Here is a 20,048-nt window from a genome sequence, read left to right on the forward strand (position 1 = left end):
CTGTTTTTATTAGTCTGTTATTATTTGGTCTGTTATTACTATTGGTCTGTCTTTATAACAACGTTCACCTAATAAACAGTAGAACCACAGACTTTAAAGTTTATTACTCCCAGACCCTCTCATTCCCAGTTCAGCACTATAGCCGACCATGGGGTTACCTTTCCTTTGCAATTGGAATGCATGCCTGGCATTGTTTAGCCTGGTATAGGGAAATCCCTCCACGTGACAAATTGAAGCAGTGAGATAGACTAGATAAGAGTGGAGTTAGGAACTTGATGTTTTCACAAAGATGGCAATCTCTTGCTTAAAGGTTAAAACCCCCCAGTGACTTTCAACAAGGAAAGAAGAATAAAAGGTTATCAACACTGCCCACATGTCCTGTGTGTTTTGGAAAACCTGACCCCATTGTGTACAAACAAATGTTCCTCTATAATCTGATAGTGCTGGCCTCCTGGGACACAATGGTGCTGTAAGACCTTATTTCAAGGCAAAGGAAAATTAAATAGCAAAAAAAATCCAAAGTTCTTCAATACAGTCATTTAATTGGCATTGTGTTTCATGTTTGTGTTGAATAAATATTTAGAATATGGTTCTGCATGTGCAAGGGATGAATCATCTAATTAAATAAGGTCAGCAATGATAAGCCTTATCACCGCTGCAGTTGCAAATACAGATTTGTTGAAGGCAGGCACTTAAAGTTACACTTGAGGATTTTTAATCTGCACTTCTACAGCTCAGGAAGGAGGTTACCGATGGCATCCTATGCTTATTGCAACCTCATGCAGATGAGCAAACAGTAAGAATCTCAGCAAAGTTTGCAATGACTGTTCCCCTGACATTTGGTGCTGCCTTATATCACCCACCATCAAGGGTAACCTTGCTTTGGATTATTCTCCCACAGAACAAAAAGTACATGTGCATATCTATTTTCAGTCTCTTAATCTCTATTTTGATAAGTACATATTTAAAAAATAAAAGAGCTTCCTGATTATAGCGTGTACCCTAGGATGGGGGTTAGGAGAATGTAAGGAAGGAGGACCTTGGCTTCTTTCAAACAGTCCAATCACATGTCTAGTTAGCCTGCCACAGGTCAGGGTTCAGCAGAAAGCGTGGCTTCCCTAGGTTTTATTCTAGGATGAAATATAATTTGTTCCCTTCGTTTTTCTTTTTTTGGTGTGTGAGTGGGTGGTTACTTGGAAATGAACTTTGAGCCATACCCCACCACTTAAGCCATACCCTCAGTTCTTTTGGTTTTAGTTTGTTTTTCAGATAGGGTCTCATGCTTTTGTCTGGGCCAACCTGTCTCTCTGTCTCTGCCTCCTGAGCAGCTGGAGTGCAAGTGTGCACCACCATGGCTGCCCCTTTTCTCCTTTCTTAAGGTGAAAGCTTTGGATATAGCATCACTTAAGTGTATGGCATAAAAACTACATGTGAGAAGAACTTCTACTCTTTCTTCTGCATTGAAACCAAATTTCTTGAGTTTCATGTGCTCATTATCTCGCCATCTTCAGGCTGCCCTCCCCTCCCATGCACTGTACTCCTCCCAATATGATTTCCACCCCACATCCCATGAGATACCCTGCTTCTAAGCATACATCTTGTCCACAAATCCAGTGAGCATCCCCAGTCCCTCCTAATGCACCTCTCAACCCCACTGGACATAGTTGACCACACCCTTCTTGACATCCAGCCTTCCCAGCTTCTGTCACTCTCTGCTGGCCTTCTTACTTGCTGCTGCTTTAGTTTCATTCCCAAACGTCTTGCTGCAATTATGCTCTTTGACAAGACCTTTGATTATTTGGAATTCTGTGGGATTTGGTCCTAGGCCTTCTCTTCTTTCTTAGCTATCTCCCCAGTTAATCTTGTTCAATCTTGTGACTATAGATACCAGATCTGCCTAATCTGTCCTCTACTCATCTCTCCTCATATCTGTCTTCTGCTTTCTTTTGCTGTTCTACCCCTCTGGCCTAATTGCAGTTCCTTGAAAGTGCTGTGCTTTTTCCCCACACCAGGGCCTTTGCACAACATCTGTTCCCACCTGAAACCCTCTTCCTCCTCTCCTTCTAAATTCCCCTTTTGTTCTTAGTCAACATTTATGTTTCAAGTTTGATTCCATAAAATACTTCACTTGGAAGGACACCTTCTACAACACCCAACACCCAGAATATTTCATGTCCTTTTTATAGGTTTTTCTTTTTTTTCAACAGTTCAGGACACCAGTGAAAGGATGGGATCTAGAGTTGAATATCCTAGGTTCAAATTTTGACTCAGACAAGTTATTTAATAGTCAGTGGCTCAGTTAATTTAATATCATACTATGAATTAAATATCATATTAGAACCACTTCATTGAGATTGTCATAAAGATTAAATTATTTAACACAGTCAATTCTCACTCCAGTACCTGGTGCATAGTGAGTGCTCAAGAAACATTATCATCATGATTTTTTTTCCCTTGGTAGCACTTTCATAGCCACAGTTAAACAATGAATTAAGTAACCAATTCTTTAATAATGTCTGTCAACTCCATTAGACTCCAAGCTCCATAGAGACAGGGACCATTGTCTTGTTTACTGCCACTTCCCTGGCACCTCATATAACACCTGGCACTTGGCAGGATTAATACATGTTTGTCCAGTGAATGAATGCACGAATGAGTAGATGGGCAAGGAGATCAATAGATTTACTTATGGAATACTTGCCACAGTAAACATATGTAAGCAAGAGAGCTCCGGGCCTCTATTGAATAGGAGTAGGTGTTCAAGGAAGTATTTACTGCATGCAGATCATGAAGTCAGCCTTTTGCCTAGGCCTTGAAGGCTGGGAATAGTTTAAATATGCAGTGACTGTGTTGGGTCCCAGTCAGCTGAGGGACGAATGTTAATGATCTAAATAAACAGTAGGATTATCATGGCTTTGCCAAACACCACAAAAACAGTTTGACAATAACTATTCTTCTCTACTCCTGTGATTAGTTCTCAAAGATTGATTTTTGTTTCATTTTTTTAACTTTTTCATAAATACTGGAATATCTCTTGCATTATTTTAGATTCTGAAAAAGCAAACAACTTCAGTTGTGAAAATATGATGTATGTTTTTTAAATACACACACTCAGAAATAAAATCCAGGTCATGGTGGGCCTTGAGTATCAGTGAGAGTGCCTTTATTCTGAAAGCAAGGAACTTTTGAGAAGCATGCTTCAGGTAGACCAATCTTGCATGGGAGTTGGGCAGAGGCAAAAAAAAGGAAAAAAGGCAGCCATTGCCATGAAGAACGTAAGGGGCAGGGAAGGCCTAGACTGGGTAATAAGTTAGAAGTGAGGTGAATCAATGAAGAGTCAATTACAGTTAAGCTCAAAAGATAACCTGAATGAGACTGCATTTGAGTTGAAGTAACTTGAAGTAACTATAAGGAATATGACTTTTAAAACAGTAATGGGACCTTCAGAGGCCAACTCTTCTACCTCAGTTTTGAAATCATTGAGTTCTGTCAAATCTCTAGCTTTGCTAATAAGAAAACTCAGGCTCAGAGAGTTGAAGCGACTTGCCTCATATCACAGAACTAATTAGTGGCAAAGTGAGGCTAGAACTCATGTTACCAGTTGCCTGGTTATATGTCCATATGAAGAAATCTTTCCATTTATTATTGTTGGTATTCTACCAAGGTCTCTTAGCTCAGGTGGTACCTTTTTCCCCAAAGGAGCAGACTGCTTGGTTTATAATTTTGCTACTACCACATATTAGCAGTGTGGCTGTTGTGAGCTAGTCACAGAGATTCTGTTTCCATATCTGGGAACTAGGGATAACTTAGTGGTACCATAGGGCCACTGAGAGCATTAAATGGGATAGTTCTTGTAGAGAGCTTAGCACCATCCTGGGACTCGGTGAACACCCCATAATGATTGGGGTCTGTGATCATTATCACTATCTACAGTTGTACTCAATCCTATAATAAATGGTTCACCTGATTTTAGGGGAATATAATCAATGGAATTTTAAGAACCATTGGTTGATCTCTAGAATCCAGCATCTAGCTGCTTTGAGATACTTGGCTCCCACTAGTGCCTAATTTTTCTCATCTGAAAAATTGACAGCGGTGGGAGGCAGAGGAAGAATGTGTGGAAGAAGGGTGGTAGAAGATGAGGTAACATTGGGAAGGCAGCACTACTTAGAACCTAACAAGTCAGTCATTTTCACAAAGAATCCCATTGTTGCTCTACTGGAAGCATCTTGGCATCCACAGTAGAAGGTCAACATTGGGTCATTGGACTTCACAAATGTGAGGCCGTTTTGTGAATATGCATTGAACCCTGCAAGGCACTGGAGCCCATTTATTTTCTTCTCTGCTCTCTATGACTTCTTCACCCCAAATATAATTGGGGAAGGCCAGGGCTGCTGAAGGGTTCTAAGAAAGGTGTTGTTTCTAGGGTTTGGGAGAACAGACCAAACCTTTAGTGGTAGTTCCTGGGACATTACCACCCTGCAAGTGAATGTCATTACTGACTGCTTCAAGAAACTCAGACCCCTCACTCTCTAAGTGCCCAGCTGCTGAGAAACCCAATGAGTCATTCTTGGCATGTGATGTCAGTGGTGTTTTCTTTTCCTCTTCATTTGAACTTCACAGACAAGGAGATTGAATCAGAGGAGACCAGGAAGTTGCTCAGCAACCCAGGGATAATCCTGAGGGCTAAGTCATATTTCCTAGCCTTTTCTAGGAGACAGCCAGCTCATGAAGGTTCTTGAATTTTAGTGGAATGTCTAGTATTTTAATTTAAAGAGACAAAGAGATTGGGAGTGACTTCAGATAATTTTCTTTTTCTTTCTCTTCTAGAGTCTCTCAGTCTTTGCCCTTTATTTCAGAAATTTTAGAATTAATATGAACTTCTAGAGGCTTTACAATTGACTGCCTTGAGTGTGGAAAGCTGTTCGATGTTTTTGTTTTTGTTTTTGGTTTGTTTGGTTGTTTTTGGTGGTACTAGGGTTTGAACTCAGGGTCTTGAGCCAAATCTCGACCACTTGGGTAATACTGCCAAGCCCTGCTCCATCTTTTTAACTAGGCAAATATAGATTCTTTTCCCCTATTAGTTAAGCTACACAGTCTCCACTGGCTTCCTCACAGGTGAGAACACCTGAATTGAAGGATTTGTGTAAGACTCCTGATGTAGCTAAGAGAAGTTTGACTTCAGGTCTTTTCCCCAAAGTAACTGCAACTTCATGTTGAAGTGATCTGTTAGCTTGCGCATTATTTCTTTTGGTCAAGTTCATGCCACACTGGTTGTTAAATATTTTTACTATTACCTCCCCTTGGAAGTGGTGGCTTTTTTTTTCCTTCCAAGTGGAGAATCTCCCATTTTTGTTGTGTCACAGATAACTGCTTATCATTCCTCTGCATCCACAGAACACACCATTCCCCATGGTGGTATCCCTTCTACAGCTCTAGTTCTTTTGGCTTGTGATTTGCTTTTCATTTGTTTGTTTGTTTTTCTTTTTTTTTAACAGCAAAAAGAAGAATGGTAATTGTATCAAGAATTATCTCATGAAAGGCAAGGGGTTGTGGAGACAGAACAATATTGACCATTTTTCTATGAAAAAGAGAGCTAGACATGCCATTTGGTGATGATATAAGTCTTGCTAATTTTGGTCAAAAAAGGGGGTTGTTCACTGCCAACATTGGGAAATGGTGGAAGATAGGGAACCTACTCTAGCTCTTCCAGTACCTGAGTCCTTCTAAGTGTCAGATAGTAAGGGAGGCTCATTAACTATTTAGTTACTAAGTCATATGCCCTTAATTAATTGCCTTAATATAGAACCAACTAGTATAAGGCAATAAATTAGGGACTGAAAAGATTAAGTTGCTTCCTAAGTATCCGAGTCATCCCAGGGGCAGTTGCTATCAGCAGTCTAAATCTGCCTATCCTATATCCCAAAAGCCTTGCAACCAAGGAGGGAAAACTTCTAATGCATTGTTATGATTTCCTTATAGCAGACGCATCTGGTCTTAAAGCTCTATTACTGTAACCAAAGTTTCAAAGCATTTTTCCAAACCCACTGACTTGCAGAATTTAAAAAATGTCTTTGATTGCCAGATTTGCATATTGGGTCTGTTTACCAAGACCTCGTGCTTCCCTCTTTTCTAGTGGGAAAAAGGAAAAGGCAGCAGTTGGCAGCTGGTGATTGAAATACAGTTTTCCCTCATGTGTAAATCTTGGCCGTTGTCAGTGTGCCATCTTGGCCAGGGTTCTCTGGGCTCTCTTCAGTTTTGACTGGGGCTGCCCTTCCTGATAACTGCCCTCTGCATTCCACTGACGTCTGAGTGATACTCCTTGCGACCTGCTCCTTGTGGCTTTTAATTTCATCTCTACTTCACTCTCTGAGAGAATTAGAGGGGTATAATTTTCCCCATTTTAGAGTTCGGGAAACTTGGGCAAAAAAAAAATGAGTGACTTACAGAGATTCTGGGTTCTAAACCATATCATCCTTCTCAGTCTACTGATCTTTTCAAAAGAACACATGGGCATGGAAAGCCAGTGAGGAAGAATATTGCACAAAGTCAACTGCCTTGGTCGTCAGATGCAGTAGGGTTGGGATTTTTCCATGCAATACTCCACTTTTAAGGGAAATGATGGTTAATCTGGGTACCAAAAGGCTCCATTATTCATTGCCAGCATTATGAAGAGATTAAAAAATTAATACATCAGACGTGACATATTATGATATTATCATTCTATGTATTGTGTACTATAATATTAAATAATGCTATAAAACCATTTTATAGCTAAACCCAGGAGTTTTCATACTAGTGTGGTTTTAGTGTATTAATAAGGGTCATGAGTTCAACTTAATTAGATGCTTCAAGAATTTAAAAAATAGGATAAGATGGGATAAGATAAAGCTGAAAATATTAGAGAACACTGCATGTAGCAAAAGTGAGGAATGTTCTCTGAATCCTTTTGTCTATAAATTCTGTCTAATGAATCACTCCATAAAAAGGTATTTCTTACTGTGTACCTCTTTCCTTTACTTGATTTCCTTCTCTTTCCTCATTTCCCCTTTTTCCCCTTCTTCTCCCCTTCTATTTATAGCAAATCTGCCCAAACACCTGCTACCTCTGTTCTACTTGTAAGTAGGTACCATCTTCACCCCACGCCATCCTTCTAGACATGACCATCTTTTCAAGTTGATTTCTATGTGCCTTGTATGTTCCTGTATTCAAAAGTTCCTTGTGTAGTGTGGCCTTTGAGAAAAGGCTTACTAATTCTTCTCTGTTTAATAAATAAATTGCTCTATTTCTAAGCCATCATATTTCCATTTCAGGCAAAACAATTCAAACCCGATGAAATGAAATCCCCAAGGAGAACCACTTTGTGCTTCATGCTTATTGTGATTTGTTCTTCCAAAGCTTCACTGCATTTGAATTCAGAGCCTATTGTTCATCCTTTGGTAAGTAAATCCACATCTGCTGTCATCACAGTTCTCTGAGTTCCTTGGAATGTCACAGATGGAAAATGGTTCATGAAAAGATGGCAGAAGGGTAGAGAAAATGTTGCAAGTGAATATGAATGATTGTTAATATATTTACTGGGCTACAACTTGCTATACTCTGAAGTCAGTGGTTTTACCAAGGAAATATCAACAGATCTTCAAGAGAGGTCTCACAGACTGGCCTCTTAGTGACATTGCCACCTCTAGGCTGAGGCTTCCATTCTTTGAATTTGACAATGACCATAAAATAGATTTGGATTGAGCAGAGAATGTATTCTTAAAGTGTTTATTCTAACTTGAGTATTACACTACAGCACACTTCAAAAGACATTAATTCCGGTGTGTGTCTCAATCACAGGTTGATATGGCTCGAGGGACCATGTATAGTATCTAATACCTTTGCTCACAAATTATCCAGATTGTTTTGTCTTTAGAAAATCAGGGAAGTTTAGTTCACATAAAGGGGGTGATAAGTACCCCTCACTCCTTTTTATTGAACTATTGATTTTTCCTTACTTAGGCTTCTCCATGAACCAGGGACAAAGCATGCTACTGGTTGGAAAGTTCTGGGAGTATGTAATTCTGCATCACACTTTCTTTGTCTGTAAAATTGTGTTAATAGTATTACTGATTTGCCATGATTTTCATGGAAATCAATTTAGCTAATGTTTGTTAGAGGCCTTAGAATAGTAAATGCTACAAAAGTATTTACTATTTTGTTTCTCCCACTGTGATAGTATATTTTCTACTGACCTTGCTGTTTTAATATTGTAGTTCTATTTTATTTCATCCATCACTATGGAATGAAATCTCCAAGAAGCAGTACAAAGTGTTTCTTTGTCTTACTTGGTACTTTATATATTTGACCCTTTGTTTTCTATTCCAATTGTCAATCCTGCTTTTGTATTTGTGTTTACCTGGTTTTTACTTGTTTTAGTTTAACCTTGAGTATATCACTTTTCTTTAATGGTTCTCTTATGAGGGTTTTTTTCCTATTAAACTTAATCTGACCAAACTTGACTAATTCAGGGAGTATAATTTATTCACATCAGGTATATTTTAGATGCCTGGTCTTATTTCAGAATTTTGTTTCATGACTTCAAGCACTTTTTCCCTCTTTCTGCTTTTGAGTCTTTCATTGCTTGATCTAGTTTTCCTTAGTCTTTTTCTTTATTTCTTTTATGGAGGAGGGGCCATACATCTTCTCCCAAATGACAGTGTTCAGCATATCTACAGTCTGTGTAATAATACACAGTAGTCCGCTCATGTAATTAGAGAAGGGAAACATTTACATTCCTCCTGAATTCACTTGGTCATTATGCAGCTCTGGTTATTCAACATGTGTGAGGAGGAAGGCAGAGCTTGGGTAATCTCTTCAATGGGGTAATCTCTGCCTCTAGTGGAATCTCTTAGTGGTCCTGGCTGCGGCAATGCCTTCGCTCTGGGCCAGCTGATAGAACCCCTCCACTGCCTGGTGGCACAGGCTGCTCAGGGGATAAGCCAGTGACCTCTGAGATTGCTAGTGGAATTTGAACTTCATCTTCCTGGAAGCTCTCACCACCTGCCCCAAAAGATCCCACTTTTCCAATGTAGATCTACCATTAAATATATAATATGTTCATAGAACCCAAAGGCTGAGGAACCCTGGTGGACAGATGCACTTTAGCCTGATCAGCTTATGCTGCCCAAAGCTGCCACCTAGTCCCCATGACTGACCATCTATACTCTTAAATGCAGCATGCCACAGTGGGCTTTCTTTTTAAGTGGTAAAATACATGTAACAAAAATTTTACAATTTTCAAGTGCATAGCTCAGTAAAGTATTGAGTATATTCACACTGTTGCATAGAGAATCTTCATAGTTTTGTAAAACTAAAACTCAACCCCTTATTCAATAGCTCTCCATTTCTCTCCTCCAACCCTGCCGACCACCATTCTACTTTCTGTCTTTATGAAGTTTTACTACTCTCGGTACCTGATAGAAGAGACTCATACAGAATCAATCTTTTCATGACTGGCTTATTTCACTTAGCATGATGTTCTCAAGCTGCATCTGTGTTGTAGCATATATCAGAATTTCTGTCCTTCCAAGACTGCATATTATTGCCTTGTATGCATATACCACAGTTTGCTATCTATTCATCCATCAATGAACACTCGGGTTGGTTCCACTTCTTGATTATTGTGACTAATATTCATGATTACCACATACAAATAGGGGGTGACAGGCTTTTAAAGTATGATGATGCAGCTCAGTACTTATCAAACTTCAGTGTGCAAAAGCCTCTGGGAACCTAAAAAATGTAGATTTCAACTTGGTGAGCCTGAGATGTCCCCTTTCTGGCAACACTTGTCTACTTCAAAGACCATGATCAAAGTAGCAGGCTATACACATCCAACCTTGGCATCAGGCCTGGTTTGAAGTTCAGCTCTCATCTTCACAAGCTTTGGAGACTTCATTAAGTTTCCTTGTCTCATTGAATTTATGTTCTCTGCATGAAATGAGAAAAAATAATTTCTTCTTAGCTAGTTTGTTGTAAGGATTAAACTCTGGTATCTGTGCACCTTAGCACCATGACTAGCACAGAACTCAAGTGCTTCTGAATTAGTAGTTTAACTAAAAATTCTAGTACAAATAAAATGTGTTAATGCCCTTCTGCAAAGAGGTATTCTAGCTGGACTCCCTTGCCAAGATAATTGTACAAGATGGAGGCAGATGTTGAAATTCCAGATTGGTAGGGCTCTGATCAGGGGGGCTGAGACTTGGGACAGCAGGGAACTTTGGTGACCACCTGTCTGTCATCCTGTTTCTTGGAGATTTTGTTTTCCACATATAAAAAGCCACCTTTCATTCCTGACTGATTGCCACTCCCCCCAGTCCATGCCACTCCACTCCCATAAGAGTTATTTGGAAAGTTGTCCTGTCTGAAAGGTGGAGTGTTTCCTGGAATCGGTGACCTTGTCTCTTCTGGTTGGAGCTCTGCCATCAGGAAATCCCCTCTGGACAGAGCTGACCATTGTGGCTCAGATCCTCATCTGGTGACTCTGTACAGAACATGCAGAGGGACATCCAACTATAAGCTCTGCTTTCTTGTCTGAAGTGAATTGCACTGTGGAGTCATTGAGCCCCTGGCAGACCTGAGTACTCACGATGGCAAGGTCCAGCCAAGGGTCGTTCCCCGTGAACCCCAGGCCAGCAGGACACAGTGGCACTGCTACCCAAGATGACACCAAGTTCTTGATGGGCCTCTGCATAGATTATTGTCCGTAACATAAGAAACTGAGGCTTACGGGGAGTGAATGGCTTTTCCCACTAGTAAGAAGCTGAGGTAGTGGGAGTCAGTAAGTTCATGGCGTGACCCCAACATATGCTCTGTTCAAATCTGGGTCCCATGACCTGGCAGCCCAGCTCTTGGTACCTTCTCAAATCTGGGATGGCTGAGGGTGCTTACCAAAACCACCTCCAGCTCCTGGAGTCTTCTTGGCCATTAGTGTGCCTTTCCTCCCTTATCCCCATTGGTTGTGGGTCTTAAAGGAAAAGCAAGTTAGGCTCACAGAAGCTGTAAATCCTCACTGGACCAACAAAAGGCAGGAGAGGCAGGTATGTGAAAGCAGCATTTTGTAAAAATGTATCCAGAAAGTTCTAGATGGTCATTATAAAGATTCAAGAAATCTTCCAAAGGCAGTAATTCTCAAATCATGTCCTCACAGGGATATAAGTATTGGTTAAAAGGACATTTGTTTTCCTAGTCTTTCTAATTGAATCAGATGGATGGAAGCGAGGCAAGGGATTCTATTTCCACAAAGATTTGAAATACTCTACATTAGAGAATTGAAAATACACCTTGATTTTGACTTACCACACCTGGCAGCAAGACCTCAATTTTTTAGGCTCACTGGAAAACAAAGAGAATGAAAACTGGACCTGGGAGTGCTGTCAGAAGATGATTCCTGGAGGAGGTCACCCCAGGAACAGCCCAGGACTCAGACAAAGAAGCTTCCTGGTGGTCAGCCTCTTCCCACCTCCAGGCTCCAGGGCAGGAATGCAGAAAGAGCCTTCTTTCTGCCAGGGCACAGGGCCAAAGGCAACTGCAGGGGAAGCTGACAGGAACCACCCCATACATTGACCTTGCACCTTCAGTTCCTGCATATTTCAGTTTCTCTTTATAACTTCACTGTAAGAAGCAGCAACTGTGCTTTTGAAATTTCAACCATCATCCATCATGTCTCTATTTATTTAAGATTATTTCTGAACTCTCAGTTACACAGTCCCTTTCTACTTCCTACAGATTTCAAAGCTATCCTCAACCTGTGTATCCTGGGAGCCTGTTGTGGGGAACATACAAACCACATATAGTAGCTCTAAATGGCTGGCATCTGATAATTTCCCCAAAGCATGACTTAGTAAGGGAAAGGAGACAAGCCAAGGGAACTAGTCATTGTAAAGAAGGATGGAAGAAGATGAATAGTAGAGAAGGGAGAGAAAACTCCTGAGGTAAAGAGAAACTAGCTCACTGAAACAAGCCCAGTTTCTCAGGGTTTCCCCTGGTAAGATGATGTGATGCCCACATGGATAAGGGCAGACTTTGGAGCGAGGCTAGTTGAGTTCAAATCCTGACTCTGCCATGAAAGGCTGGGTAGAGTAGGCAAGTGATTTGACCTCTTGCACCTCTGTTTTCTCATCAGTGAAATGTGGATAATAATGCCTGCCTCCTCGATTATTCTGGAACAGAATGTGGAGCACACCTTAGGAATTCTGCTTGTTATTGTTATGAGTAAGATTGCTAGAAAATCATGGAAGGCAGGAAGCAGAATGATCTTTGCCTCGGGTGGTGTTTAGAGATGTGTGAAGTTCATGTAGGAATCTCTGTGACCAGGATTATCTGGGAAGATTTCTAAGAGGTGGGGCTCTTCCATTAAGTCTTGGAGGGAGCTTATATTGGAAACACATCACAGGAAATCTCATCTGCAGGGAGGAAGGCCATGTTAGGTCAAGGTAAGGGGTAGGCTGGGTTATCAGTTGTGAGCTGGCTCTGATACCAGAGCCAGTTGATCAATTCCAGTTCTTTATCAAAGGCAAAATGATGAAAGTAGATGAACTTCACAGAGATGAACAAGGTGGCAGTGTGCAGACAGAGGTGATGGTATCCCAGAACGCTATAATGCCTGTTTCCAGATAGCTTTTGCTATGTGAACAAAACTATTCTCTCTTCTTTGCCTTTAATAATCATTTGATCTTTACAATGTCCTTATGAAGTAGACCATATTTAACCCCATATTGTTGATCAGGATCAAACACAGAGGTTTAAGTAACTTGCCTAAGTCACACAGCCATTTTATGATAGAGCTGGGATTTGAACTCAACATCTGCAGTCCTTGCCATGCTGCATGATAATAGCTGAAATTTATTTAGCACTTCCTGGGTGCCGTATTATAGTTCATTTGGTTCCTATGACAACTATGAAGTTGGCACTATTATTTTTTCCACTTTATAGAAAAGAAAACCGAGGCTCTTTGAAGATAAATAACTTCCCCAAGGTCACATAGCTAGTAAGTGACACAGCCTTTTATGTAAGCAATCAATTCGAGAGCTGACTCTTGCTGTCTCTACCTTAGGAGCAAAGAAGGAAAAAATAATTTCTAAGCAGGCACAATGGTTAAAAAGCCCTAATACAGCAGAAATATGGAGGTGGGGCCAGAATGAGTGCTGAGAAGAGGGGATTAGACTGTCTAATAGGTCACTGGCATGACTCAGGGTTCAAATCTACGTGGGAAACACCAGTTTAGAACATCATAATTTATCTGTCTTGACAGGGCTCAAACTGCAGGAATACCAAGAAATTCAGATAAGGTGTTTTCTTCTGTTTCTGGATCTAGAAACTGGTCTATAAAAGGGCATTCCCAGGTCACACTACACAGATGACTCCACAGTGCTCTCACCAACCCCTGGGCATACATTGAGACCTTAAATCAGCAGCTGTAAGCTCAGCTCTGTTGCCAAGGGGTGTAAGAGCAAAAAGCTACAGGGAAAAGATTTCTGTATCCTTAATGATGGTTTTCTAAAATATTTTTGCAGATTCTTCATGAACATGAACTAGCTGGTGAAGAGCCACTGAGGCAGAAGAGAGCAGGTATGTAAACTCCTTGCTTAGTAATCTCTTCTGTAAATTCAATCAAGTGTCATAGGTTATGGCTTTTTTAAAAGTCCATAATCCCCTATAATTCAGTCTCCAACACATCAAATAATGCAGCTTGATTTCCAGGAGTAATTATAAAGGAACTCCATTCTTATTTTTTTACTTTAGCAAGTAGCATGAAGTGGATAGCACCATGTGACAGTCCCTTTTCTCTCCAGTTGTCACCACAACCCGTCATATCCAGAGGATCTCCCTGTGTCTCTTTTCTTAATTACCATCCAACACCACCCCAAATCCTGCTTTCTCTTCCCAGCCCAGCAGCTTTCCTTCTCTTCCATATTTTTCAACTTCTCTTACTCAGCACTTTATTTGAAATCAACCTAACCAGTAGGCTCAAATCCTTCCCCTCTGTTTCCCACTCTAGTTTTCCTACTAAATTCCAAAGAAGCAGTCTGGAAAATGCAACAACACTCTGCCCTGTGGAAGTGCATGGCAGGTGGAGATCTGTGGCCAATGACTCACTGATCTTAGTGTCTTAGTACATTTTCCGTTGCTCTAATAAAATACCAGAGACCAGGTATTTATGAAGAATAGAAGTTTACTTGGCTTGTGATTCTGGAAACTGGAACTTTGGTGGCATGGGGCTGGCATTTGTTTAGCATCTAGTGAGGGCCTTCCTGCTGGGACATAATCAGGTGGTGAGACAAAGGCAGCAGGGGTCTCTCTTGCTGTCCTTATAGAGTCAAGAATGCCATTAAGACCCCACCCTCACTTCCTTATCCAATGCTAATCACTTCCCAAAGGCCCCATCTCCAAACACCATTAGAATGTGATCTTGGGATTAAATGTCCAACACATGAGTTTTGGGGGATACATGTTCTCTGTACATCTGTCAGGGTAAATCCCTCCCACCTCCATCACAGTAGTCTTTCAAAAGTAGAAGTCTGATCCTGTCATTTCTCTTCATAAAGTCCTCATGGGCTCCCCATTGCCTTGGAGCTGAAAGCCAGTCACTGATCATGTCTCACAGTCTGTACTGTGAGATCACCTTCCATTTCTTTTCACATAGAGTCTGACTGTCATCTTCTTTTGTTTGTCTGGGGAATTACTATTTCAGATCCGAGTCACCTGGGCTCCTCCTTGCAAGTCCTTCCATGGGTCCCTCAGGTCTTCAGGGACCAACTCTCCTGCATTCAATGGATTTCCATATCACAACATCTGTCCCAATGCATTGTAATTATTTTAATTCTTGTTTGCCATCGCCTGGAGATGGGTGCTCTCTTGAATCCGCCTCATCTCTATAGCCAGGCATATAGCTTAATTTTTCTCTCAGTAAATGAGCTTGCATGTTCTTGGTGAGTTCCTATCAGCAGAACTTTGCTTGCTTGAGGACTGTGCCACCTTTCTAGAAGGTAAAACTTCTTATCCTATCATAATATCTCTCAGGTATGTCATGACTTGATTTATTGTCTTGTGGTTGAAGAGACATAAGGCTGCCAAAGAGAGCAGGCTTGCCTTCAGGTTAGGGAGGTGTCTGTTAGAGCCTTTCACAGTGCAGTAACCAGAGCCAACTCTTACTCCATGCTGGAAATGAGAATTGGACCACATTTTATTAAGTTCTCGAAATGCTCCTTGGAAAGTCATAACACTACTGATTTTCCTTCTCTTCACTCTTATCTCCCTGTTTTTTCTCTTCTCTTCTCTTCTCTTCTTCTCTCCTCTTCTTCCTGCTCCTCCTCTCCCCTCCTCCTTTCATTGCTCTTTTATTGGTTTACCCTTTGCCTTAGACCCCATTTCCCCTTCCCCTCCTTTCCTGTAGCCCAGCCTGTACTTGCCATGCTCTAAAACAACCCCATGAACTCTGACAACCCCATGAACTCTCCTATATCCTGTGACAGGCACAGAATTAGAGATGTGCCCATTTACACTTTGAAAGATTTCCAGCTCTAGGTTTCCATCATGTTCTTTCAGGGCTCAGACTGCCAGCTTCCTCAGAGTAGCTGGCAACCCTACAGCTGTAAAAGTTTACATCTTCCTGAACCTACGAACCTAGCTGTTTAGGGCTCATGGCATCATGAGATAACTGTTGGGGAGGAAATACTTTCACATCTAAGGATTTGACATTCCAAAAATTTTCCAGGAATGCTTTCATTAAAAACAATCATAAGGGTAATAAGTCACCATGAAACATGGTTTCCATGTATTATATGTGGTCTTCTGTGCTTTTGGGCCTCTAGAATCATTTGAGAACTGTTAATGAATCAGCACATCATCTGCAGAAGATGGATTGGCCCTTATGCTTTTACAAAATCACTAATTCATGAAATGACATAGAGAGATCCAGTGCATGGGCCTGGCTAGCAGGAATGTAAATAAATTGTGATTAAAAGCATGACCGTCCAGGAAGAGGATGACAGAAAAGCTATAGGCACGTTATGTTCTGCAGGACACAACATGAAAAGATCTGCACTCTGCTTGTGTGATAATTAAGTGAGGTGTTAGGATACAACTCTGATTTTCAGAACTAGTCCCTTTCTTGACAACAGGAGGATATAAGGGTTCCAAGGGAAAGAAAATTAGGTCAGCAATTTTCTTTTCAGTTATGGGACCAAATCTTTACAGTTTGTGATAAAATCATCTTTGAAGGTAGAATTAATACTTGTTTATTTTCAGCATTTTATGGAACTCCTACCTAAGTGACTTTACTCAGTGGTATAGTGTCATTGGCTTCTTGATATCTATCTCATCTATTTCATAGATAGATATTATATATGCATCATACATATTGCACATATATATGAGTTATTAAATTAAGGGTTGTTGAGGAGGATTAAATATTATTTATGTATATATCATTTTGTAGATATTAATAAGATCATCTTTAGTTTATTTTCTTCTTTTAATAAATGTTTTAAAAATTAAAAACAAGCCAATTCATTTATTAATAAAAATAATACTGCATTTGAAGGGTCTGAGCTGGCCTGCCTGAACTGCTCAGAAGCAGAGATCAGGGAGATTACAGTTTGAGACCAGCCAAGGCAAAAAGTTAACAAGACTCCCATCTCAACCAACAAGCCAGACATAGTGGCACACCCCTGTTATCCAGATATATAGAGGCATATCTATGCAGATCTTGGTACAAGGCCAGCCCCAGGAACAACTGCAAAGAGCTTGCCATGACTCAAGTGGTTCAGCACTTGCCTAGCAAGTGAAAGTCTCTGAGTTCAAACCCCAATACCACCAAAAAAAAATAAAAGAGGGAGGAAGGGAAGGAAGGAAGGAAGAAAGGAAGGAAAAAAGGGAGGAAGGAAGGAAGGAAGAAACTGATAAATTCCTAGCATACAGAAGTTACCCTGCACCAGTCCCTTGAAGGCAGGAGGATCAATGCCATGATATAGGAGTTGGCATTTTAGGAAAACTCTTTCCAAACTCTGCTGGGGAAGGGAAGCTTACATAGAATCCCAGAGACCAGACACAAGAGTAAGTGTGGAGCTACCTGTTAGAGAATTGGGGAGCAGAGGGAATTAGAAACTGGGGGAAAGTATCTAGAATCCTGCTGAGGTTCCATCAGGAAGTGAATTCTAGACCAGCTGGGAGGCTGGCACTGAGAAGTCACTTAGGAAAGCCTTCTTCAGTGGCAATGATCCAGGTGGCTATGGCTGAGCTAACTAGATGAAGGAATCTGTGCCTGGGAGACCAACTGGAAGACTCAGCAATGGAGTAGGATAGTAATGAAGCAGAGGACATGCTTGTCCATGACAATTTCAGAAGTAGAATGAAAGAGCTTGGAGGTAGATACAAGTGTGACATGGGACAGAAGATATGCAATGGTCCAGGGATGGCCACAAAGAGGGACCTGGGTTGAAAGGTAAAGCTGATTTTAGAAGTTTGCAGATAAACTGAAAATTTGGTCTCAAAGGTAATCTTCTTTGGGGACTTAAAGTGGGCATTTTTTGTTGTTTGGGGACAGGGTCTCACTGTGTAGCCCAGGCTGACCTCAAACTCAGGATCTTCCTGCCTCAGCTCCAAGTGCTGGGATTACAGGCTACCACAACCGACTTAAAGTGGACATTCTTATTGCTTAGAAATCACACAAATGCCAAGTGCGTAGCTCTTGGTTGGGCTTCTGAGTATCTCGAGGCCTGACACTGAAGTCCCCATCATTCTTCCTTGGCTTCAAAAGGAACGGCTGGTAGGAGATGAAAGGGCAAGGGAGTGAGGTCCAGGATGCCCACAGCCTGTGCTGGATGTGCTAACATTTTCACACCTTTCAGCCAGGGCAACCGACCTATCAGATCAGGTCGTTTGCTGCCTGTGCAGAAATCCTAACATTTTTTGTAGACTTAGCAGTTCCAGTGTGCTGGCTCTTTTAGATTTGGGTCTAGGAAATGTGCATGTTCCAGTTTGAGAAACAGAGTTTTGGGGTTTTATGGCTATCATCTTTCTTGTGATACATGTGGTGTAGTGCTCTCCGTGGGTAGCATGATGGTGAGAGCAATGAAAGTTGGGTGTTCTCTGCCTGATAAGTGGGCTTGACCTTGGTCTGATTTTGGTCTTAGACTTGTCATCGAATGTTGGGAGTGTTGTTTTTTTCTTTTTTTAAATAAAAAGCTGATGAGTTTTCTTCTTTTTTGTTTTCTTAAACATTTTAATGGTAACACTTGATCAGAATAGTGTTAATTTGTCTGGGACTGCCAGTACACATCTGTGAAGAATGTAATCATGCCAGACGCTTTGCTGGGGTGTTTTTTCTTAAAGATAAAACTTTTATTTAGGTAAAGTGATGGCTTAAAAACACATCTCTACTTTGCTATTTGCTGTGTAAAAGGTCACAATGCCCACTTTTTTTTTTTTTTGCTCTGGTTTTTTTTCTTTACTCTCATGTTGTTGAAATGCGGGCACATTGTGACATTTGCAAAAGTGCTTACAGTGTATCTTAGTTAAATCCCAATTCCTTAACAACAATCCTGTAGAAAAATGATTGCCCCTAATTTACAGAGCAGTGTGTGGCTCACAGAGTTTAAATGGTAAGAAGTTATTCTACCCTTGCTCTCTCATCATAGTCCTTGCTCACAGCTGAGAGTCATGGTTTTCAATCTGTGTTTGTGGAGTCAGGAGGACAAGGCAGGTCTGTAAAGAATGTTAGGTAAAGAAGGGTTGGTGGGGCTACTTTGATGCCTTGGGTTTATGGCTGTCTGGTAGAATTGACTCTTTTTCTCTGGGCTTCACAATTCAGCATACCACAACACACGAAGCTATCTTGATTCTCCATCCACACCTTCTAGATGACCCACAGCCTGGAATTCTGGTAGTTTTCCCTGTGGGAACAAACCTTTCTAAAACCTAAAGTAAGAACAGGATCCTTTGACTCTTGCGTGCTGAGCAATGGCATGTCCTGATACAGACAGGGCTGTCAAACTACCCCCTTTTTAGAAAATATCAACAAACAGAATAGGTATCTGCTGATGGTTGTTTGCTCTGGGTCTAAGGGGCAGAAATGAGAATCACATCATTAAAGGTAAAGAAGCATTGTTCCCTTTGGTCAATAGGAAAGCCATACCAATCTCCTTTCTCCTAAGCTCAAGTCAGCAGGCTTCCTTCTTTTGTGGGTGGGAGATTAATTTATGCATCCACTTAGGCTCTGACTCTCAGAAGCCATAGATCCCATCAGTGTTGCCAGGCAAAAGCAGTATTGTTTGCTTAAACAGCTGTGATTAAGACTCAGCACTGTTGTCACAGTTTGTGGCCAACTTTCCAGAAATGTCTCTTTCAGATAAGTGCTGTGAGGCTGGCAGTGACTTATAGGAAGGGAAAGGGGAAATCCTGGTTAGTTTGTGCCTCCTGGGCCTGCTGATAGGCCTCTGTCTGACACTGATGACACCTGGAATTTGCTACCTTCCACTCTGGGCATTGGTGAGCCAGGAAAATCCAGACAAACAGCACCAGGGATAAAGGAGACAGAGAAAACAGGAGTTAGATGGTTCACAGGCTGCAGAGGAGGGGAGGGTCACCTAAAGTACACACATGGAAGTGGGGGAGCTGTCCTCTGTCCCTCCTGGTCCCTGACAGCCCAGGGAAGGACAAGGAGCATCATTTTCCCAAGCTCTGATGTCCTTGGGTTTGGGAGGGGTAGGAAGGACAGAGCTTGGTATTTCTAACCCTTGGCTCCAGGCCTGTCTGAGGGGAGTGAGGGAGGGGCTGTGCCTCTGCTCCACCACACAGAGCTATAGTGATACCTGAGCATCTGGGCTACCTACTTTACATGCAGGGGCCTCCCTGGGTCCTTGATACTATTCCAGGATATTCAGACAAGAAGGAACGACCCAAAGCAGGAGGGCATCTTCTTGTGTTCCTCAAATGGGCCCATAGGGTTGTGACTCAGGGCTTCCCTGATTCTTTGTTCTTTCTAGAGTGATATTCTCCCAAATCCT

The 20,048-nt window shown here is 41.4% G+C and overlaps 1 protein-coding gene across 9 annotated transcripts in view; it reads left to right on the forward strand.

Annotated features, from left to right (window-relative positions):
• The window catches only part of Adgrf5 (adhesion G protein-coupled receptor F5), a 93,731-nt gene that overhangs the window by 33,259 nt on the left and 40,424 nt on the right, over positions 1-20,048 (forward strand). For all 9 annotated transcript variants that reach the window (XM_074081994.1, XM_074081995.1, XM_074081993.1 and 6 more), the window contains 2 exons: positions 7,314-7,439; positions 13,557-13,611. In XM_074081994.1, the coding sequence (XP_073938095.1) occupies positions 7,314-7,439; positions 13,557-13,611 (181 nt within the window). The remainder of the gene's footprint in view (positions 1-7,313; positions 7,440-13,556; positions 13,612-20,048) is intronic.

Source organism: Castor canadensis, chromosome 8, assembly GCF_047511655.1.
Source record: "Castor canadensis chromosome 8, mCasCan1.hap1v2, whole genome shotgun sequence".
In the NCBI taxonomy this organism is placed as follows: Eukaryota; Metazoa; Chordata; class Mammalia; order Rodentia; family Castoridae; genus Castor; species Castor canadensis.